The sequence below is a fragment of the Bombina bombina genome, chromosome 5, assembly GCF_027579735.1.
Source record: "Bombina bombina isolate aBomBom1 chromosome 5, aBomBom1.pri, whole genome shotgun sequence".
In the NCBI taxonomy this organism is placed as follows: domain Eukaryota; kingdom Metazoa; phylum Chordata; class Amphibia; order Anura; family Bombinatoridae; genus Bombina; species Bombina bombina.
In genome coordinates this window covers 465,077,383-465,098,758 of record NC_069503.1, presented here as the reverse complement: position 1 = coordinate 465,098,758, position 21,376 = coordinate 465,077,383, and the positions used below count along the sequence as shown (strand labels likewise).

At 41.7% G+C, this 21,376-nt stretch overlaps 1 protein-coding gene across 1 annotated transcript in view; it reads right to left on the bottom strand.

Annotated features, from left to right (window-relative positions):
- ULK4 (unc-51 like kinase 4) overlaps positions 1-21,376 on the bottom strand; it is a 1,503,227-nt gene that overhangs the window by 1,359,868 nt on the left and 121,983 nt on the right. The window contains exon 9 of the mRNA XM_053714343.1: positions 19,995-20,084. Coding sequence (XP_053570318.1) covers positions 19,995-20,084 — 90 coding nt within the window. The remainder of the gene's footprint in view (positions 1-19,994; positions 20,085-21,376) is intronic.

Here is a 21,376-nt window from a genome sequence, read left to right as displayed (position 1 = left end):
TTTTTTTTTTAGTAAATTATAAGATATGATGAAAATAATGGTATCTTTAGAAAGTCCATTTAATGGCGAGAAAAACGGTATATAATATGTGTGGGTGCAGTAAATGAGTAAGAGGAAAATTACAGCTAAACACAAACACTGCAGAAATGTAAAAATAGCCATTGTCATTAAGGGTAAGAAAATTGAAAAATGGTCCGGTCATTAAGGGGTTAACTTATGGAAAATTGTTGCTGCTGCTGGCTTTATAACCTAACAATGCTGAAAATGTAACATTTTAAGGTAAACTTCCTGGAGGGATGTGTCTTAGTAACCAGTAAGCACAATATGATCTAGTTTGTAAGCTATATGATGCTCTTTACTTAAAGGGACATAAAGCCTAAAACCCTTTTATTACTCAGATATAGTCTAAAATAAAAAAATAAAAAAACTTTTCAATTTACTTCTATTGCCAAATGTACTTTGTTGTTTTGTATCCTTTGTTGAAAAGCAAGTAGGAAGGTGTAGGAGCGTGCATGTGACTGGAACAATATATGTCAATAGTTTTACAGCAAGAACAATAGGTATTCACAGTGTTCCCTGTCTTACTGCTCCAGAAATGTGCACGGTACTTATCTATATATTGCTTCAACAAAGAATACCATGAGAACTAAGTACATTTTACAACAGAAGTAAATTGACAACGTTTTTAAAACTGTATGCTCTGTCCGAATCACAAAACAAACATGTCGGGTTTCATACTCCTTTAAGAGCAATCCGTCTCTAAATCTCAAATATTACACAAAAACTTAGATTATGCTTACTTGATAATTTTCTTTTCTTCAGACGGAAAGAGTCCACAGCTGCATTCATTACTTTTGGGAATTCAGAACCTGGTTCACCAGGAGGAGGCAAAGACACCCCAGTCAAAGGCTTAAAATACCTCTCCCCATTTCCCCCAGTCATTCTGCCGAGGGACAAGGAACAGTAGAAGAAACATAGGGTGAAAAGGTGCCAGAAAAACAAAATAACAGACGCCCCCCAGAACAATTATGGGCGGGTAGCTGTTGACTCTTTCCATCTGAAGAAAAGAAAATTATCAGGGAAGCATAATTTAAGTTTTTCTTCATAAACGGAAAGAGTACACAGCTGCATTCATTACTTTTGGGAAACAATACCCAAACTATAGAGGACACTGAATGCAAAAACAGGAGGGTAGAAAAGGCGGCCCATTCTGAGGGTACCAGGCCTAAAAACCCCTACTCCACAAAACCCAGCTTCGTCCGAAGCCGAGAAAAAAAAAACTTTGAGAAAAGGCCCAAGGACACTGACTCGCAGATAGTCCAGAAGCCTTGCTAGAGACCGCAGGAACTAGTCTCGACTGAGCCAACAAGCCTCCAAGAGACACCGTCAACCGGCAGTCGATCTGCCCTTACTAGAGAAAGGGATCAAACAACCATATTCCCCAAAAAGAGGAAAGGATGCGGAGCAAACATCCAATAAAGGATACCAGAGAACCACAATTAGGTCACAAATGAATACCATAAACAGGGCCCAAACGAGCCCCAAGATATTAAAGTTATTATAGTTTTTACTAAATAGTTCAAACTGTTAGAGGTCCTTAATTACCTAGCTTTTTTAGTGCTCCACTTACTGTGTTAATTTATATCTTCATTATCTGAGTGTTGGACGATCTCAGAGTCTTTTGGGGTAGCTTTGAGGTATATAGTGGTTTTGTTCATACTATTCTTTTTTTGTCCAAATGAGCCCCAAGGACACAAGGCAAAAAAAACCCTGAGAAACCGGGGCTAAGCCAACAGAAACCCCACCAGTCTTGCAGAACAAGGGAGGCAACGCCCAGACCCCAGTATGCACAGAATCCCCGGGATCAAGACCCAGAGACTGAAACAGAGAAGAGAATCTTCCCTTAAACAAAGTGCACCAGAAAACGTAAAGACAGCTAAGAATATCTAAATATTCCAAAACCGAAAACCTCGCACAACAGGCTCAGAAATGTAAACACCTGACGGCAACACCTGAAGAGTCAAAACATTGCACGCTCCTGTCATCTAAGATGAACACTTGCAAAGCAAGTGGAAGCAGATGAGGATAGATTCAAACCCAAAACTACAGTTTGCTAGGCATCCAGCCACCAGAGGATGCCGCCAATCCTTCCCACACGATCTTAAAAGATTTGCTTCTTTTCTTTTTTTTATAATGTATAGAGAGAAGCGCACAAAGGCCCATGACTAGGTTCGAACTCTAAACCATGAGCTCTCAAACCGGGCTTAATAATCACTAGGCCCCAACAGCCAGCACATGGAAAGGAAGCAGAGTCCCCAAAGGAAGCTTCACCAAACCTCGAACGACTCAAGGACGAAATTAGCAGAGCAAAAGATCTCAAAACAGGACCAGCCCAAGCGACAGACATGTCTGATAGACAGGGGACCCAAAATGACCCCAGCCACAAGTTCCCCATGGAGTGGAAGAATAGGGGGGTAACCCCCCCCCCAACAGAGCTTGGGTGCCAACCCATTCGCTCCTTCAAATACAACGCACTTCCAAGGAACCCCCTAGGACGTGGCACAGAGAAAAGTTCAAAATAGATCCTTAGGCAGACCTGGCACAAATTACTTTGACAGTCTCGACACGGAGAATTTACTCTCCAAACAGTTGGTCCGACAAGCTACAGAGCAGCAGACTGCTGCTGCTACAAAAATAAAAGACGCTTGCTCCGAGAACAAGTGCCTTGAGAGAGGCCTGAACGCACGACGTTCAGATTATGAGCCTGCCACTAACTTCGAGCACCAAGGCCCAGCTCCTCCTGCACACAGGGCAGGACAACAACCCTCCAGAGGGAAGGGCACAGACAAGGAACAGCACACATACCCACAGAGACGCGAGAGGCCGTAGACTAATCCAGTTGAAGACCAAATGAAGAATCATCTGGACACAACTGAGAATACAACAGAGAAAAACTCCCTGTCCAAGGACAAATTAGCCCCATTGAAAGACTGGGTCATCCCGAACCAGTCCACAGGATCATAAGTCTCCAGACATCCAATAAGGATCCGATACAAGAACCCTGGACCCGGGACCCAGAGCCATCTTAAAACAAATGACACCCCAGGGAGCACAGATACCCCGTCTGAAAAATCAGACCTCAAGGGGAAGAGATCCGGACTAACCCAGAGAAACGGGTACAGCAATCACTCATAAATTCAAAGCCCAAAGGGAAGAGAACACCTCTAACAGAAAACCAACACCCCACCAACAAGGTGCTAGGCCATAGTGACACAACTACTCCAGAGCCCAAAGGCACCAAGGACCTCACACACGAAGTCCAAGACTAAGGGAATAATTATGAGGACCGAGATCACCCGAAGAGAGAGCAGAATAGACGAGGCCCGTAACCCTCTCAGAGTATCCCTCCGGAGGACCACACCCAAGGAAGAAGAATGCAGAGCATCTCGAACCCTTGTGGAAAAATCCCCTAAGCAATGCTTGGAAAGGAGGAGACAACCGTCTATCGTTCCCAACATGGAAACTACGAGTTTCCGGAAGCAGAAAAGAGCCGCATGGCCCTCAACTTCCTAACTTAAACTGCAAAAAAATAAAAGAAAAACGGACGGAGTCCAGCCAGTCTCTACCCAAAGGAGAGACCTCAAGAAGGAACAAGTCCTAAAAGGACAATCCCAAGGAACCTTGAAAGGCAAGACCGCCAGGAACTGGCTGCATGAAGGACCTAAATCCTTCCACTTCCAACCCACTATGGAAAGTAAACAAACTAGATCCCTAGATTGAAAGGCTAATGAGGCACAATCCCCCATGCCCTTAGGCAAACCACGGACCATCAAGTCCTCTCGGAATGCTAGCTGAACTTGCAAAAGAAAATCAAATAATAGTGGAACTCTGCGCCCTAACCGGACCAGCTAGGCATAGCAAGCGCCACGTGTCTGAATAGGTCTTAAGGACAGAAGGGATTGTACACAGTCAGGAACAGCCTGAAACCAAGGGCCCCCAGCACTGACAAGGACACACAAGTCACCCCCTAAGAGGGAGAGATAAACAACAGACAGAGAACCAACACGCCCCATGAACAAACTTCCGTAGAAGTAAACAGTGTGACCACAAAATCGCGAGAATCGATTCCAGAGAAGAAAAATTCCCAAAGGGAATATCATAACAAATATAAGCTTTAAACCAAACAAATTTATCCTAACCGAATATAAAATAAAAGATAAACCCGTAGGTTATCGCCCAGGAAGAACGGACACACCCGCAGGACCAGCCCAACAGGAATCTGACTCTTCCAAGCTCAGAGCTGGAAAGATACTCAATAAGCAGACTATAAGAAGATTACTTCATCCCCTTATGTCTAATCATGCATACCATTCGTAGCGGAAGACTGAGGATCCACCACCCCATTAAGAGTGGGATCCTCCAGCAGTACCAAAACGTGCCTCAGTAGAACACGAAGACTCGCCAGTCTAAAACGAAAAGCAAAACTTACCTCCGCCGGGGCAAAAGATAACCCTGGCCCTAAAGGTAGAACCCCTGAAGCATCAGGGACAGTAGCTCCCCCAGAGGGCTGAACTGGACCAGACAATCCCACGCCTGATGAGCCCTGGTTAACTGAACATGGACACACTCCTGGGAAAATGCGCCAAGGATATGGCCATGCGGAACCGTGTCGTAACCTCCAGAGGAAACGAGCAAACCACTAGAGAAGGATAAGCTGAGTTTGGGTTACCTGCATGCATAGTAAGAGTTGGTTGTAGGGAATTCGCTACGTGGGAAACAGAATCCCCAGAGGCGGGTGGCTCAGCGGGCCCCTGGTTCCCCGATCCCGAGGAACAGAGCACTCTAAAACGGAATTTGGAACATAACTGATGGGCATGTATCACCTGGGCCAATTCATACTCTTCGCAAGAAGTAGAATAAGAGACATCCGTCTCCAAAAAATCAGAATCCTCCATAACTGGGATATTGATAAAAAATGGACCAATAAGAAAAATGTAACCGGCACCTTACACCTCCAATAGCTGGGGCACTCACCACCTCCTATGAACCAGAATTTCTCAGTCGCCACATGGTCAGGAATAGGGAAATGGAGAGCCAGAACGTGACCACGCCCGGTCCCAAGGTGTACCGTGTAGTCCATGAAAAAGTGTGCCCGATCGTAAAGGCCGCGTCACTTGCAAAAGGCCATTATGTTCCGAAATAGCAATGAGCCTAAGTATCACTACACATTAGCAGACAGAATCATATAACAAACATGATTAAAAAAAAACCTGTTAAATAACCCCCCTCAGGAGATATTAACCCTTGATTCCAAGACACAAAAGGAGCCTCACTGAGGCCATGTGTTTAAGTTATTCCCGCGAGGTTGCATCCTCTCGGATAAACATTTGTAATTACAATCCATGATGAAAGTAAAATAAAACGATCTTACCGGAATCTACGCCGTGAAATAGGAACACGGCCCTTTAAGTGTGACAGATAGCAGCGTCGCTTCTGCTATGGACTTGAGAGAAGAAAGCAGGCAGCGAAACTCGTCAATGCTGATTGCTTGTGGAGCTGTTAATTTGAGTCAAGATGGTTTCTCAGAAAGACTCTCCCTGCATCTCCGGACTCTAACTTTCATCCATGCTCTCACTGAGAGGCTAAGAGGACTACTTAAAACTCCAGTCCCATTCCGAAGAGTACTACCCTCCATAAGAGACTATCGAAAACTTCTGACACTTCTCTGCCAACCTCCTGGGACGAAAGGCAAAGAATGACTGGGGGATAGGGGAAGTGGGAGAGGTATTTAAGACTTTGGCTGGGGTGTTTTTGCCTCCTCCTGGTGGCCAGCTTCTGAATTCCCAAAAGTAATGAATGCAGCTGTGGACTCTTACCGTTTATGAAGAAAATGAGAGGCTGACTCAAACTAAGATAATAATATATCAAATCCCTAGAGAAAATACTTTGTTGACAACAAATCAAGCAAGAAATGCACAAGCTTTGATTTGGGCTCTTTGTGATTCTGGTATATTGGCGTAAGTTCCTTTATTATGTTTGTTTGTTCGTTCTAATGAAGAACAAGACTATAGATCTGATTACGATGCTTGTCATTTGCTATTTTTATCTCTGGGACAGATTTGCAGATTTGTTTTATTTAAAAACTCTATATGAACAAAAAATGCTAAGTCTGATATGGTGACATCTAAGAAAATAGGTTAAAAATTCTTGTAACAGCTATAATTCCTATGATAGCTGCCTACAGGAAAGTATACTCACAACTCTGTAGACAATAAGGAAAAAAAACGAAAAAAAAACCATAAGAATCAAACTCTGTCAAAAGTGATATCACTTGGTGAGGGTAACAAAGTAAGGAGGTTAAATCATGGCTGCATATATGCTGGGTAAACATGTAAATAATATGTAGCGGTAATTTGTCCTTGATTAACTGTGCATATTTCAGATAATAAAAAGGTTAATTCACTGTTGCATGGGTATTCTAAGTAACCAATCACTGCTGCCAGAGTGTCATGCAGCAGGATTTAAACCCATTCATTGTTGGTCTGGGCTCTGGCTTCTACCTTTATTTGCATGTTTGTTTGTTTTTTTCTGAGAAAAGAAATAAAAAAAACAAAAGATTACTTTTCTTTGTGAGACTCATTAAGATTACTCCTAAAGCTGTTTGCTATTTCTGTCTCATTCTGTTAGCCAGTGAGAGATTTTTTCTTTCCAGTTAACACAATGGGTCAAACATGAATAAGAGAGGGTCAAAGATCTCCTTCGTTACTTCCCAGCACTTTACAGATGTTTGCTGTTGAACAAGTATTTGTAGTATTTTTTTAAAAGCATCCCATGCTCCACATATAAATAAATAATTTTATCCGGGAACAGATGGGGTTTTTTTAGTTTAGTTTATTGGTAACACTAAGAAAATATATACTACTAAATATGGTAGAATTTAATAATTGACAAATACCATGTAATAGCACTTACTTTTTTATTTTAAATAAGTAGAATATTTCCTGGCACATTTCACAAGTTGACCCAAATTTTCCTCCCCTAGTATCATGTGACAGCTATCAGCCAATAACAAAATGCATGTACGTATATACTGTACTTTTGCACATGCTCAATAGGAGCTGGAGCCTCAGAAAGTGTGCATGTAAAAAGAATGTGAATGTTCTGAAACTGGAAGTATTAAGGAAAGTTTTTTTTATTTCATGAATTATTAAACTGTAATTCTGACTTTAGTGGCCCATTAATTGCAATAACAAAGGATTAATTATAGGCAAAAAAATAATATTTTTTTATCATATAAAAACTCAATAAATTATCAGAATAATTTATTTGTATAGCGACGGAAAATTCTGTAGCTATGAAATAATTTTGTAAATATATGCCTATCAGTCACAGACCCCAATAAGCCAAAATGCAGCCCTCAAATACATTTAACCTGGTCCACAAACTGAAAACTGGAAGAAGCAGACTATATTTTACAACATTAATTCAGGTATTTCACTGTACAAAACATTATTTGTTGGAGGTAGATCCTTACTTTTTACTGTAGTAAAACATTCTATTTCCATCACCCACAAGACTCCTCCATACAACTAGGAGCTAAAGCTGCAACTAATTTATTACTACCCTCCCTGACTGTGGTGATATAGTAAGTCATTAGATCTCTGTTTAAGTATAGGTTTACATGTCTATTCTTGGACAATATCCACAATATAAAACAAAGGAAACCAAACACTTACTTTAGGATTTGCATACACAAAAAGGGAGAAGCGCTCAACCAGAGAACGAACAATAGCACAATAGGTCGAAAAAACATAAGGCTGGGGTTTTGCTGTTTCTCTTGTTCAGAGAGAGATTGCCTGGTATTTCAGGACTAGATACTACTGTTTATTCAGGACCAAACTGATATACTACAGGGAAGTTCTTCTCAGTGAAAGGCACATGTTGAGCAAAAATATGCTGCTCCTAGGGTGGTAATTAGCCATAGAGCAAGTTATTATTCTATTGTTTGTTCCCAGATTAAGCAATTCTCTCTTTATGTTTCTGCAAGTCTCCCTAAGGGTAAAGCAAGAAACCTGACATGGACCTGTTGTTCAATGAGCCTAGACGGATATTGTTGCAACTCACTGATGAAGCCCACACTAGGCTGAAACGTATATCTAGGGTTTTGCCATTTCTCTCCATCAGAGAGGGATTGCCTGGTATTTCGGGACTGGACTATCTATTCAGGACCAGACTGATATTCTACAGGAAAGTTCTTCTCTGTGAAAAGCAGATGTTGAGCAAAAATAAGCTGCTCCTAGGGTGGTAATTAGCCATAGAACAAGCTATTATGAGATGGGAAGTGTATATCTAAAAATAATGAATAGTTCCTTAGTAGAGATATGGGAGCCAATGTCTTTGTAACACTTTACAGTATTCAAGTGGGAATTAGAGTGCAACGATCAATAAAAGTTTTTGTTTCACCAGAGTGGAGGACAAGCATAAATATCCTAAGTCCTTGGGTCTTCATTGTGTAACCACCTTTGTTTTGTGATTGCTCCACAAAATTACATAAATACAGATGTGTACTATAATGCAAAATAAGAAATTTATCTCCAAAGCTATCTCATTAAATCTGGTTACATTTAAGCCATTTGTTATCTATATGAAGCACAGAGAAGTATTACAGTATTTTGTAATGGGGCGGGCTAACCAGAGGGGGAATAAAGACCAGGGGGCCAATTTACCAAAGTACGAGCGGACATGATACGATGTAGCGTATCATGTCCGCCGTACATCGATAAATGCAGACAGCATACACTGTCGGCATTTATCATTGCACAAGCAGTTCACTGTTAAGTATCACTTCCCTTCCCACAATCCCCTGTCATTCAACCGAAAGGGAAATGGAGAAAAAGGGAGTAACACAAGGTGTAGAGGTGCCTGAGGTTTAGTAAAAAATAACTGTCTTGAAATAAAAGTGCGGGGCCGTGGACTCACCATATCTGGAAATAAATACATTTATCAGGTAAGCATAAATTCTGTTTTCTTTCCTAAGATATGGTGAGTCCACGGCGTCATCATTTACTGTTGGGAACCAATACCCAAGCTAGAGGACACAGATGACTAGGGAGGGAACAAGACAGGCAGACCTAAACAGAAGGCACCACCGCTTGAAGAACCTTTCTCCCAAAAGAGGCCTCAGCTGAGACAAAAATATCAATATCTATAGAATTTGGAAAAAGTATGTAAGGAAAACCAAGTTGCAGCCTTGCAAATCTGTTCGATAAAAGCATCATTTTTGAAAGCCCAAGAAGAGGAAAGATCCCTTGTAGAATGAGTTGTAATTCTCTCAGGAGGCCGCTGTCCAGCAGTCTTATATGCCAAACAAATGATACTTCTCAACCAGAAAGAAAGAGAAATAGCAGTAGCTTTCTGACCCTTACGTTTCCCAGAGAAACAAACAAACAGGGAAGAAGACTAGCGATTAGTCGCCTGTAGATAGAATTTAAGAGCATGCACAACATCCAAGTAGTGCAACAAACGTTCCTTATGAGGAGGATTAGGACATAGGGAAGGAACAACAATTTCCTGATTAATATTCCTATTTGAAACAACCTTAGGAAGGAAACCTAACTTAGTACGAAGAACCACCTTATCAGCATGAAAGATAAGATAAGGTGAATCATACTACAAATCTGAAAGTTCCGAGACTCTTCAAGCAGAAAAAAAGATAGCCATAAGAAACAAAACCTTCCAAGATAACAATTTAATATCTATGGAATGCATAGGCTCTAACGGAGCCTACTGTAAAACTTTAAGAACAAGGTTAAGGCTCCAAGGGGGAGTAACCGACTTAAATACAGACCTGATTCTAACCAAAGCCTGACAAAAAGCTTGCACATCTGGCATGTCCGTCAGACACTTATGTAACAAAATAGACAATGCAGAAATCTGACCCTTCAGGGTACTGGCTGACAAACCCTTCTCCAGACCATCCTGGAGAAAGGACAAAATTCTAGGAATCCTGACTCTACTCCAAGTGTAACCCTTGGATTCACACCAATAAAGATTTTTACGCCATATCTTATGATAAATATTTCTAGTAACAGGTTTACAAGCCTGAATCATGGTCTTGATGACCAACTTCGAAAAACCAAGCTTAGACAGAACTAAACGTTCAATCTCCAAGTCAGCTTCAGAGAAACGAGAGTTGGATGAAGGAAGGGAACCTGAACCAGAAGGTCCTTCCTCAGAGGTAGCCTCCAAGGTGGGAGAGATGACATTTCCACTAGATCTGCAGGAGCTTTTAGAATCACCAACGCTCTCTCCTGTTTGATACGGGCAATGACTTGAGGAAGGAGAGCAAACGGAGGAAACAGGTAAGCTAACCTGAAAACCCAAGGAACCCGCCAGAGCATCTATCAGAACGGCCTGTGGATTCCTTGACCTTGAACCGTACCTTGGAAGCTTGGCATTTAGTCGAGACGCCATCAGATCCAACTCCGGCACCCCCAATCTGAGGGTTAAGCTGGAGAACACCTCCGAATGGAGTTCCCACAATTTGCGGGATGAAAAGTCTGTCTGCTCACATATATCCGCTTCCCAATTGTCCACTCCTGGAATGTGGATGGCAGATAGGCAGCAATTGTGAACTTTCGCCCACTGAAGAATCCGAGCCACCTCTTCCATAGCTAAGGAACTCCTAGTCCCTCCCTGGTGGTTGATGTAAGCCACTGATGTTATGTTTTCTGACTGAAACCTGATAAACCGGGCTAAAGACAGCTGCGGCCAAGCCATCAGAGCATTGAAAACCGCTCTCAACTGAAAGATATTTATGGGAAGAGCAGACTCCTCCCAAGTCCAAAGTCCCTGAGTCTTTAAAGAGTCCCAGACTGCTCCCTAGCCCTGCAGGCTAGCGTCCGTGGTCACAATTACCCAGAAAGGTCTTAGAAAAAAAGTCCCCTGAGACAGATGTTCCTGAGAAAGCCACCACGGGAGATTGTCTCTTGTCGACTCTTTGACACAGATCTGCATGGTCCCCATTCCATTGACTGAGCATGCATAACTGCAGAGCTCTCAGATGGAATCGAGCAAAGGGAATGATGTCCATGGAAGCGACCATCAGACCAATTACCTCCATACATTGAGCCACTGATGGCCAAACAGTAGGCTGAAGAGAAAGGCAAGAGGAAAGAATCTTGGCCTTTCTGACCTCTACCAGAAATACTTTCATCGATAGAGAATCTATTATGGTCCCTAGAAAAATGACCCTTATAGCTGGAACAAGGAAACTCTTTTCCAGATTCATTGTATGAGATTTTGCTTGTTGAAAAGATGGTGCCTGAACCAGAATTTCGTCCAGATATGGCGCCACTGCAATACAGAGAGACTGAATCACTGCCAAAAGAGCCCCCAGAACCTTTGAGAAAATTCTGGGAGCTGTGGCAAGGTCAAATGGAAGAGCCACAAACTGAAAGTGTGTGTCCAGAAAGGCAAATCTCAGAAACTTGTGATGATCCTTGTGAATTGGAACATGAAGGTACACATCCTTCAGGTCTATGGTCGTCATGAACTGACCCTCTAGCACTAAAGGAAAAATGGAATGTATAGTCTCCATCTTGAAGGACGGTACTCTGAGAAACTTGTTTAGACACTTCAGATGTAAAATAGGTTGGAAATTTCCCCCTTTTTTGGGAACCACAAACAGATTGGAATAGAAACCTAGACCCTGTTCCTGTACTAGAACAGGAACTATCACCCCCATGGAGAAAAGATCCTGCACACATTTCAAGAACGCCTCTCTTTTTATCTAGTCTGTAGATAACCTTGAGAGATGAAACCTGCCTCTGGGAGGAAAGGTCTTGAATTCCAATTTGTAACCCTGGGATACTATGTCCACAGCCCATGGATCTGGGACATCTCGTATCCATACTTGATAAAAAAACAGAAAGTCTGCCCCCCACTTGATCCGATCCCGGATCGGGGGCAAACCCTTAATGCTGATTTAGATTAATCTGTGAGTTTCCTAGCTTTCGTCCCCTTGTTCCAAGACTGACTGAGTTTCCAAGAAGACTTGGACTATTCCTGCTTGGAAGATCAAGGGGAAGACTTTACTCTAAAGCTACGAAAGGAACAAAAAATTACTCTGACGCCCTTTCAGTCTATTCATCTTATCTTGGGGAAGAAGAGACTCTTTCCTACACGTTATATCAGAAATGATTTCTGTGAGACCGGGTCCAAACAGGGTCTTATCCTTGTAAGGAATCACCAAAAGCTTAGAATAAAAAAAAACATTGGCTGTCCAAGATTTCAGCCACAGAGCTCTGTGTGCTAGCACAGCGAAACCAGATAATTTGGCCCCCAATTTGATAACTTGCATGGAAGCATCAGAAATAAAGGAATTGGCTAGTTTAAGAGCCTTAATCCTGTTTTGGATCTCTTCTAAAGGAGTCTCCCCCTGAATAGACTCAGACAAGGCGTCAAACCAATAGGCTGCCGCAGTTGTCACAGTGTCAATACACACTGCAGGTTGCTATTGAAGACCTTGATGAACATACATTCTTTTTAAATAAGCCTCCAGCTTTTTGTCCATTGGATGCTTAAAGGATCAGCTATCCTCAATAAGTATAGTAGTTATCTTAGCCAAAGTAGAAATAGCCCCATCTACTTAAGGTACTGTTTGCCACGATTCCTTAATAGAGTCAGCAACAGGAAACATCTATTTGAAAATAGGAGACGGGGAAAAAGGAATCCCAGGCTTCTCCCATTCCCGTGCTATAATCTCTGTGGCACGGTCAGGCACAGGAGAAACCTCCACAGAAGAAGGAACATCAAAGAATTTATTAAGTTTACTAGATTTCCTAGGGTTGACAGCGACAGGCGTATCGGAGTCGTCCAAAGTAGCCAAAACCTCCTTTAACAGTACACGGAGGTGTTCAAGCTTAAAGGGACAGTAAACCTTAAAAATAATGTTATATAATTCTGCACATAGTGTTACTAAATACCAAGGGTTAACCCCTTCAGTGCCAGCCTTCTTTTCAGCCTCCCAGAAGACAAAAAGGCACTCACCCGCATCTCTAGCTGTCCGGCAGGAAGACAGCTCACCCGGTATGAAAGGAAGCCATTCCTAATAGAGACCTGTGAAAGAAAAAAAGAAAGAACAGAGTAAACCTACTCTGGCATTCTATATCGGGGCAGCAACAATATAGGAAAACGCAGTAAAGCCCACTTCACAAGTTCCTAACTGCATTAAAGCCACCACTGCCCTACTGAAGAGACTAACGTTGAGTACGGCTAGACCAAATCTTGACAGGGAAAGAAACAGAGTAAACCTACTCTGGTTTTCATAAAAAGTAAAAACTTGCTTGAAGTAAATCTTCAGACACCAAAATTCACCTCCTCCATGCACCAAGGCAAAGAGAATGACTGGGGATTGTGGGAAGGGAAGTGATACTTAACAGTTTGACTGTGGTGCTCGTTGCCTCCTCCTGCTGGCCAGGAGTGGTATTCCCAACAGTAAATGATGACGCAGTGGATTCACCATATCTTAGGAAAGAAAAATATATATTGCAGGTTTGAATTAATGTGGCTCCAAGCACTTATTATAGAGGGATGAAATTTTGATTATCAATTTTTCTATTTAAACCCAACATTTATGCTGAAACCAGCCCACCATCTGCTGAAACAAGTAAAAAATGTATATGTCTGCAAGTTTGGAATTCCCAATGTGAAGTATCTTTAAAAGGAGATAAAACAAAAAAATATATATTTCATGTTTCAAATAGAGTATGAAATTTTAAACAACTTTCTAATTTACTTCTATTATCAAATTTGCTTGGTTCTCTTGGTATCTTTAGTTGAAAAGCAAGAACATAAGGTCAGGATCTTGCACTACATGGCAGCAATAGAATGTTATCTATTTACAAAAGCACTAGATGGCTGCACTATTTCCTGCCATGTAGTGCTCCAGACACCTACCTAGGTATCTCTTCAACAAAGAATCATGGGAACCAAGCTAATTTGATAATACCTGTAGAAGTTTTTGGTTTCATATCCCTATAAGTAAAGTTTTAATCAAGACTCCAGATATGGTCTTAACCCAAATAAACAAAGCATTTTGTTGTCTAGATTGGTATAGACAAGGTCTGCAAAACAACACTCAAAGTAAAATATTCATCTTAATGGATTCTATTCTCCTAATCCATGCACATGGCATAGTCTGGCAGGACAACAAGACCTGGATTTATTAATCTGTATCATGCATCATAATTAGCTTTTTTCAAAACTGGTAGAAGACAGGATGTGTTTTTAGATATTTATACATCATGTTTAACGGCTAGGTATATAAATAACAAATGCATCAGTCGTATTATGTTGTGGATAACAATATACCAATGTAAAATTGCTGTCCCCTTAATGTATTTACAATGACTTGTTATATCAGCAGCAGAGAATAACATGTATGGGAAAGCACTCTTAGCTTTATTTTTGTATATAAATAGCTGTTTCTTCTAATTGAAGCCACATCCCAATCAAATGGCATGAGTAAACCTTATTAGCTTAACACTCTATGTTTACACAAAATCTTCCTCAACTTATCTCCATATAGACAGTGATATTAATACTTAGGGCCTGAAATTCAAAACCTTGTCAGCATGAAGAGAAATCATGCAAAATCTTTGGGATATTTTTAGACCTTGTTATGTAATGTAGGAGTCTCTATTTCCCATAAAGAACATTATAAAGCAACATAAATATCTCTCAAGTTAAAATATGTGTTTCTGAATATCTCGTCTCAGTGGTGAAGTTTTGAACGTCAGGCCCTTAGAGAGAACAATGAAAAAACAAATTATGCTTACCTGATAATTTAATTTCCATCAAGGGGAGGAGAGTCCACGGCTTCATCATTCATTACTGTTGGGAATTAAGAACCTGGCCACCAGGAGGAGGCAAAGACACACCAGCCAAAGGCTTAAATACCTCCCCCACTTCCCTCATCCCTCAGTCATTCTGCCGAGAGAACAAGGAACAGTAGGAGAAATATCAGGGTATAAATGGTGCCAGAAAATGTATTAAATTTAAGTCTCCCCATCGGAGATACGGGTGGGAGCCGTGGACTCTCCTCCCCTTGATGGAAATTATCAGGTAAGCATAATTTATGCTTTCCATCTAAAAGGGGAGGAGCTTCCACAGCTTCATTCATTACTGTTGGGAACATATACCCAAGCTCTAGAGGACACTGAATGAAACCGGGAGGGTAAAAGGCGGACCCTAATCTGAGGGCACCACAGCCTGCAAAACCCTTCTCCCAAAAACAGCTTCTGCAGAAGCAAAAACGTCAAATTTGTAAAACTTTGTAAAAGTGTGCAAGGAGGACCAGGTAGCTGCCTTACAAATTTGCTCCATAGAGGCCTCATTCTTAAAGGCCCAAGATAAAGCCACAGCTCTAGTTGAATGAGCCGTGATCCTCTGAGGAGGCTTATGTTCCGCTGTCTCATAGGCCGAGCGAATCAAGCTCCTCAACCAAAAGGACAAAGAAGTAGAAGAGGCTTTCTGCCCCTTGCACTTCCCTGAATACACCACAAAAAGAGATGAAGACTGTCTGAAATCCTTTGTAGCCTGAAGATAGAACTTTAAGGTACGAACCACATCCAGGTTATGAAGTAACCTCTCCTTAGAAGAAGAAGGGTTAGGACACAAAGAAAGAACAACTATTTCCTGATTGATGTTACAGTTAGACAACCCCTTGGGAAGAAACCCCAAACCAGTGTGAAGCACAGCCTTATCCACATGAAAAACCAGATAAGGAGGCTCACATTGCAAGGCAGCCAGTTCAGATACTCTGCGTGCCGATGCAATGGCCAACAGGAAGAGAACCTTCCAGGACAGACTCTTAATTTCAATGGAATACATAGGCTCAAACGGAACCTTCTGCAATACCTTAAGGACCAAGTTTAAGCTTCATGGGGGAGCAGACTGTCTAAAGACAGGCCTGATTCTAGACAGAGCAAGAACAAAAGATTGGATGTCAGGGAGCTCATTGAGTCTCCTATGCAACAAGATTGATATTGCCGAAATCTGTCCCTTTAAGGAACTGGCGGCAAGACCCTTCTCCAAACCGTCTTGGAGAAATGACAGAATCCTGGATACCTTCACCTTATGCCAAGAATATCCATGTTTCTTACACCAGGACAAGTAAGTCCTCCACACCTTATGATAGATGCGACGAGTGACTGGCTTCCTTGCCTGAATGAGAGTATCAATCACACCTTCAGAAAAGCCTCTCTTGGCCAAGACTAGGCGTTCAATCTCCACGCAGTCAGCCTCAGAGAATCAAGATTTTGATGTTGAAAAGGGCCCTTTTCCAGCAGATCCCTGCGACAGGTTAACACCTCCACTGATCCGCAAATTACGTCCTCCGCGGCCACGATGGAGCAATCAGAATGGCCGAAGCTCGCTCCTGTTTGATGCGTGCCACTACACGAGGTAGAAGTGGAAAAATGTAAGCTAGGCTGAACCCCCAAGGCACCGCCAATGCATCTATAAGCTCTGCCTGGGGATCCTGGACCTCGACCCGTATCGGGGTAGCTAGCAATTGAGTCTGGACGCCATGAGATCTATCTCCGGCATTCCCCACCTGAGACAAATCTCTGCAAACACTTCAGGGTGAAGAGACCATTCCCCCAAATGGAAGGATTACCTGCTGAGAAAGTCTGCTTCCCATTTGTCCACACATGGAATGTGAATCGCTGAGAGCGAGCAGCTGTGGGACTCCGCCCACTTCAAGTTCCAAGACACCTCCCTCATGGCTAGGGAGCTCCTTGTACCCCCCCTGATGGTTGATGTAAGCCACCAAGGTAATGTTGTCAGTCTGGAATCTGATGAAGCTGAACGACCCCAGGAGGCGGCCATGTCTTCAGAGCATTGTAGATTGCTCCGAGTTCCAGAATATTTATCAGAAGGAGAGACTCCTCCCGGGACCATTTTCCTTGTGCCATCCTGGCAGCTTAAACAGCTCCCAATCTCCCCGGAAGGTCTCAATAAGGATGTCCCCATGGACAGTTGCTCCGGACAGATCCACCAAGAGAGGGAGATCCGAGTTCGAGCATCCATGGATATCCGCTATGACAGATCTGAATGATCGCCATTCCACTGTCTCAACATGCACAACTGAAGAGGTCTGAGATGGAACCTGGCAAATGGAATGACGTCTATGCTGGAAACTATGAGTCTGATCACCTCCATACACTGAGCCACCGAGGGGCTTGAGGAGGACTGAAGGGCAAGACAAGAGGACGCAATCTTCCTGCATCAATTGTCTGTGAGAAATATCTTCATGGACATAGAGTCTATTATCATGCCCAGGAACTCCACCCTGATGCTGGAAACCAGAGAACCCTTTCCTGAGTTGATCTTCCAACTGTGAGATTGGAGCAAAAGAAGAAGAGCTCTCGAATGATCCTCTGCGAGACTGAGTGACGGCACCTGGACTAGGATGTCGTCCAGATAGTGTGCCACAGCAATGCCTCTGGCTCTGGCAACCGCAAGTAGCACCCACAAAACCTTCATGAAGACTCTCGGGGCCGTCGCCAGACCAAAGTGGAGGGCCACAAACTTGAAGTGTTGGTCCAGAAACGGAAATCTTAGGAACCTGAAGTGGTCCCTGTGGATTGGCACATGAAGGTAAGCGTCCTTCAAGTCTATAGTTGTCATGAACTGTCCCTCTTGAACTAGGGGCAGAATAGATCTGATCGTTTCCATTTTGAACGATGGAACACTCAGAAACTTGTTTAAACACTTTACGTCCAGAATCGGGCGGAACGTGCCCTCCTTCTTTGGAACCACAAAAAGATTTGAATAGTACCCTAGAACCCTTTCTGCTAGGGGTACTGGGAGAGGAGACTGGGGTACTGGGAGAGTCCGGAATGGAGAACAGTTTCTTAAAGGAAGAAGAAGGGGAAAAGGAAGAACCTAATCGCTCCCATTCATTCTTAATAATATTAGCCATCTTAACAGGAACCGAGAAGGCCTGAGACACCCCCCTGTCCTCATATACCTTATCAAGCTTAGGAATTGCAGGTTCCTCTGGAAGCTTCGGTTCCGGAACCTCCACAGTAGCAAGCACTTGCTTCAGCAAAAAGCGCAAATTCTCTATCCTAAACCTAAAGTCATGCTCCTCTGCAGCCGGAGGTTTAGATGACATGGACTCCGACCCAGAAGGGGCCTCCTCCGAAGAGTTGGAGTGGGCCTCGTCATTGTATAACGCCTCTGATATTTCCCAATGTGTAGACAACCCCTGGGCAGGGCCGCCATGACACGCCCTACGCTTGCGCTTTGCAGAACGTGGTAAGGCATGGATCACTTTCGATACCACCATTTGCAGTCGATCCACAAAATCTGACGGCTAACGAATCTCTCCCGCAGGAGTAATGGTTGGACCCTGGGGCACTGCATGTGCAACTGGAGATGATTGCAGAGAATGCACCTCACTGGACGAGGAAACGTCAGAGGTGGACGGCTCGGTAGTACTAGACATCTGTTTACCTTTAGATGTTGTAACCTTATTAAGGCATGTGGAATATAGTTGAGCAGGCTGTTCTACCAGAACCTCTTCACAATACACACAGGAATGAGACCTTGTTAAAGAGAGAGAACCCTCTAACGCGTCAGAGTCCTCCATAGCTTGAGCTGTTATTGCGGACTAAATTAACTTGATAATAGGCACCTTTATATCCACCAATGGCCGGGGGATTAGGGAAGTGGGGGAGGTATTTAAGCCTTTGGCTGGGGTGTCTTTGCCTACTCCTGGTGGTAATGAATGAAGCCGTGGACTCTCCTCCCCTTTAGATGGAAATTAACATTTTAAAACCTGTGTCCCATCCCCCACTGAGAGGGTGATTTCTTTGAAACCATCTTCTTTACATAGCTTTTCTATAACCAGTACTTAAAGGGACACTAAAATGCTTTCTTTCATGACTCAGATAGAGTATGCAATTTTAAACAACTTTCTAATTTACTCCTATTATTAATTTTTATTCGTTCTATTGCTATCTTTATTTAAAAAGTAGGAATGTGATGCAAAGGAGCCGGACCATTTTTGGTTGAGAACCTGGGTTATGCTTGCTTATTGGTGGGTAAATGTAAGCCTCCAATAAGCAAGCGCTATTCATGGTGCTGAACATAAAATGGGCTGGCTGCTAAGATTTACCTTCCTGCTTTTAAAATAAAGAAAGCAAGAGAACGAAGAAAAATTAATAATAGGAGTAAATTAGAAAGTAGCTTAAAATTTGATGCTCTATCTGAATCATGAAAGGAAAAATTTGGGTTCAGTGTCCCTTTAAGTATTGATTTTTTGTATAGGTGGAGATACAACAGGCAAAAGCAGCTACTTCAAATGAAAAAATAACGTTAAAAAGAGCTACTTGTGAACAATTTAATACACTCAAGCAGATAAAATGGACCACTTGAAAAGCATTCAAAAATCACAGTACACTGTCACTTTAAAAAAATATGTACATCCTGTCTTTTGGTTTAAAAGAATGGCTTGAATATTGATAAAGTGAGAAGAAAACAAATTCACATGTGGCCTACACAGCAACAAGACTGAGCATTGCTAAATTACAGCAACTTGACAACCACTAAATGTGTCAACTAGACAATAAATTCACTATCTTTTTTTCTGCATCGGCACTCATAGCTAATATGACACATCAAATGTATATTTATATGCTCAAAAAATGTACCACAATGCTATGTAAATCAAAAAGTATATAGAATTATACCCAAACATTACTTATGGACAACATAGGAGTATTTTGAGTGCAGAACAGAAATCTTCTGTATAATTTTTATTACACAATGTGACACTATTGATTGTGTTCCACTTGTAATCCAGCCCTATGTGTTTAACCACACATAAGTAGGACAGACACTGAAGTAATTAAATGTGACACATGACAACAAAGATGAGACTCAATAAGCTGTACATAAAGCTATAGAAAAAAACAACATACCTCGAGTTGTTAGAAATAGGAATTGTACTGTCCTCTCCAACAAATGCATCTTTCCAGAAAGGATGTTTTAAGAGCTCAGGCCACGTAATCCTGAAAGAGCAAACAATATTTATATCAGAATGGATTATTATTGCTACCATTCTACATATGCAATGTTGTCAATGTAGGCTGTCAAGTTAACAAACATTACAGCCATATTCTTATCTATTAATTTTTCTTTAATGATACAATTTCATGGTACATATAGAAGTGTTTAAATTCTCCATACTGCTAGACTGGGAACAGCCTTTTAAAAAGGAAAATTGGATATTCCTGTAATAAATAAACCATTTTAAACCAGGGAAAGTTGTGTTTATTGGCCAGCGAGTAACTAATACAACAGTTGTGCACAAACATCTATTTCCTCCTAGTTTCGCTTCACAGTAAAGCAGTTTTTACTTAAAGGAACAGTTAAGTCAAAACTATAATTCAGAACATATGATTTTAATTGTGTTCATATTTACTTATATTACCAACATTTCTTTGTTCCTTTGTTTAAAAGTATATCTGCTCAGAAGCTACAATGCACTACTGGGAGCTAGCTGATAACTGGTGGCTTCACACATACGCCACTTGTCATTGGCTCAAAATATGTGATCAGTAAGCTTCCTTTAGTGCTACACTGAGCCTACCTAGGTATAATCTTCAACAAAACAAAATTGATAATAGAAATAAACTGGAAACTTGTTAATATGCAGGCTCTGAATCAAGAAAGTTTCATTTTGACTTTACTGTCCCTTTTAAGTTGACATAAAACTGTAAAATAAATAATGATTTTATTTGTAAAGAAATTCCCATTGTTTTATTGTGCATTTACACCCTGTAAACACATTACACACATACTTAAAGGGACAGTAAAGTTATAATTAGACATTCATGATTTAGACAGAGCATACAATTTTTAACAACTTTCCAATATACTTCTATTATTTAATTTGCTTCCTTCTCTTGTTATCCTTTGCTGAAAGGTTTAGCTAGGTAAGCTCAGAAGCAGCAAAGAACCTAGGTTCTAGCTGCTGATTGGTGGCTGCATATATATATATATATATATATATATATATATATATACACCGATTGTCATTGGCTCAACCATGTGTTCCGTTAGAAACCAGTTGTGCATTGCTGCTCCTTCAATAAATGATACCAAGAGAATGAAGCGAATTTGATAATAGAACTAATCTGTGACTACATGCTGTTCAGAAACAAGACATCATGCCAGATGTGTGAAAAACTAAAAACATTTCATTTAAAACTGCTGCTCTCATTCCTAAGTGCAACACGATCATGGTTGTAGCATGGACCACACCACGATCACTTGGTAACTGGAGTCCAAGGAATTTAAG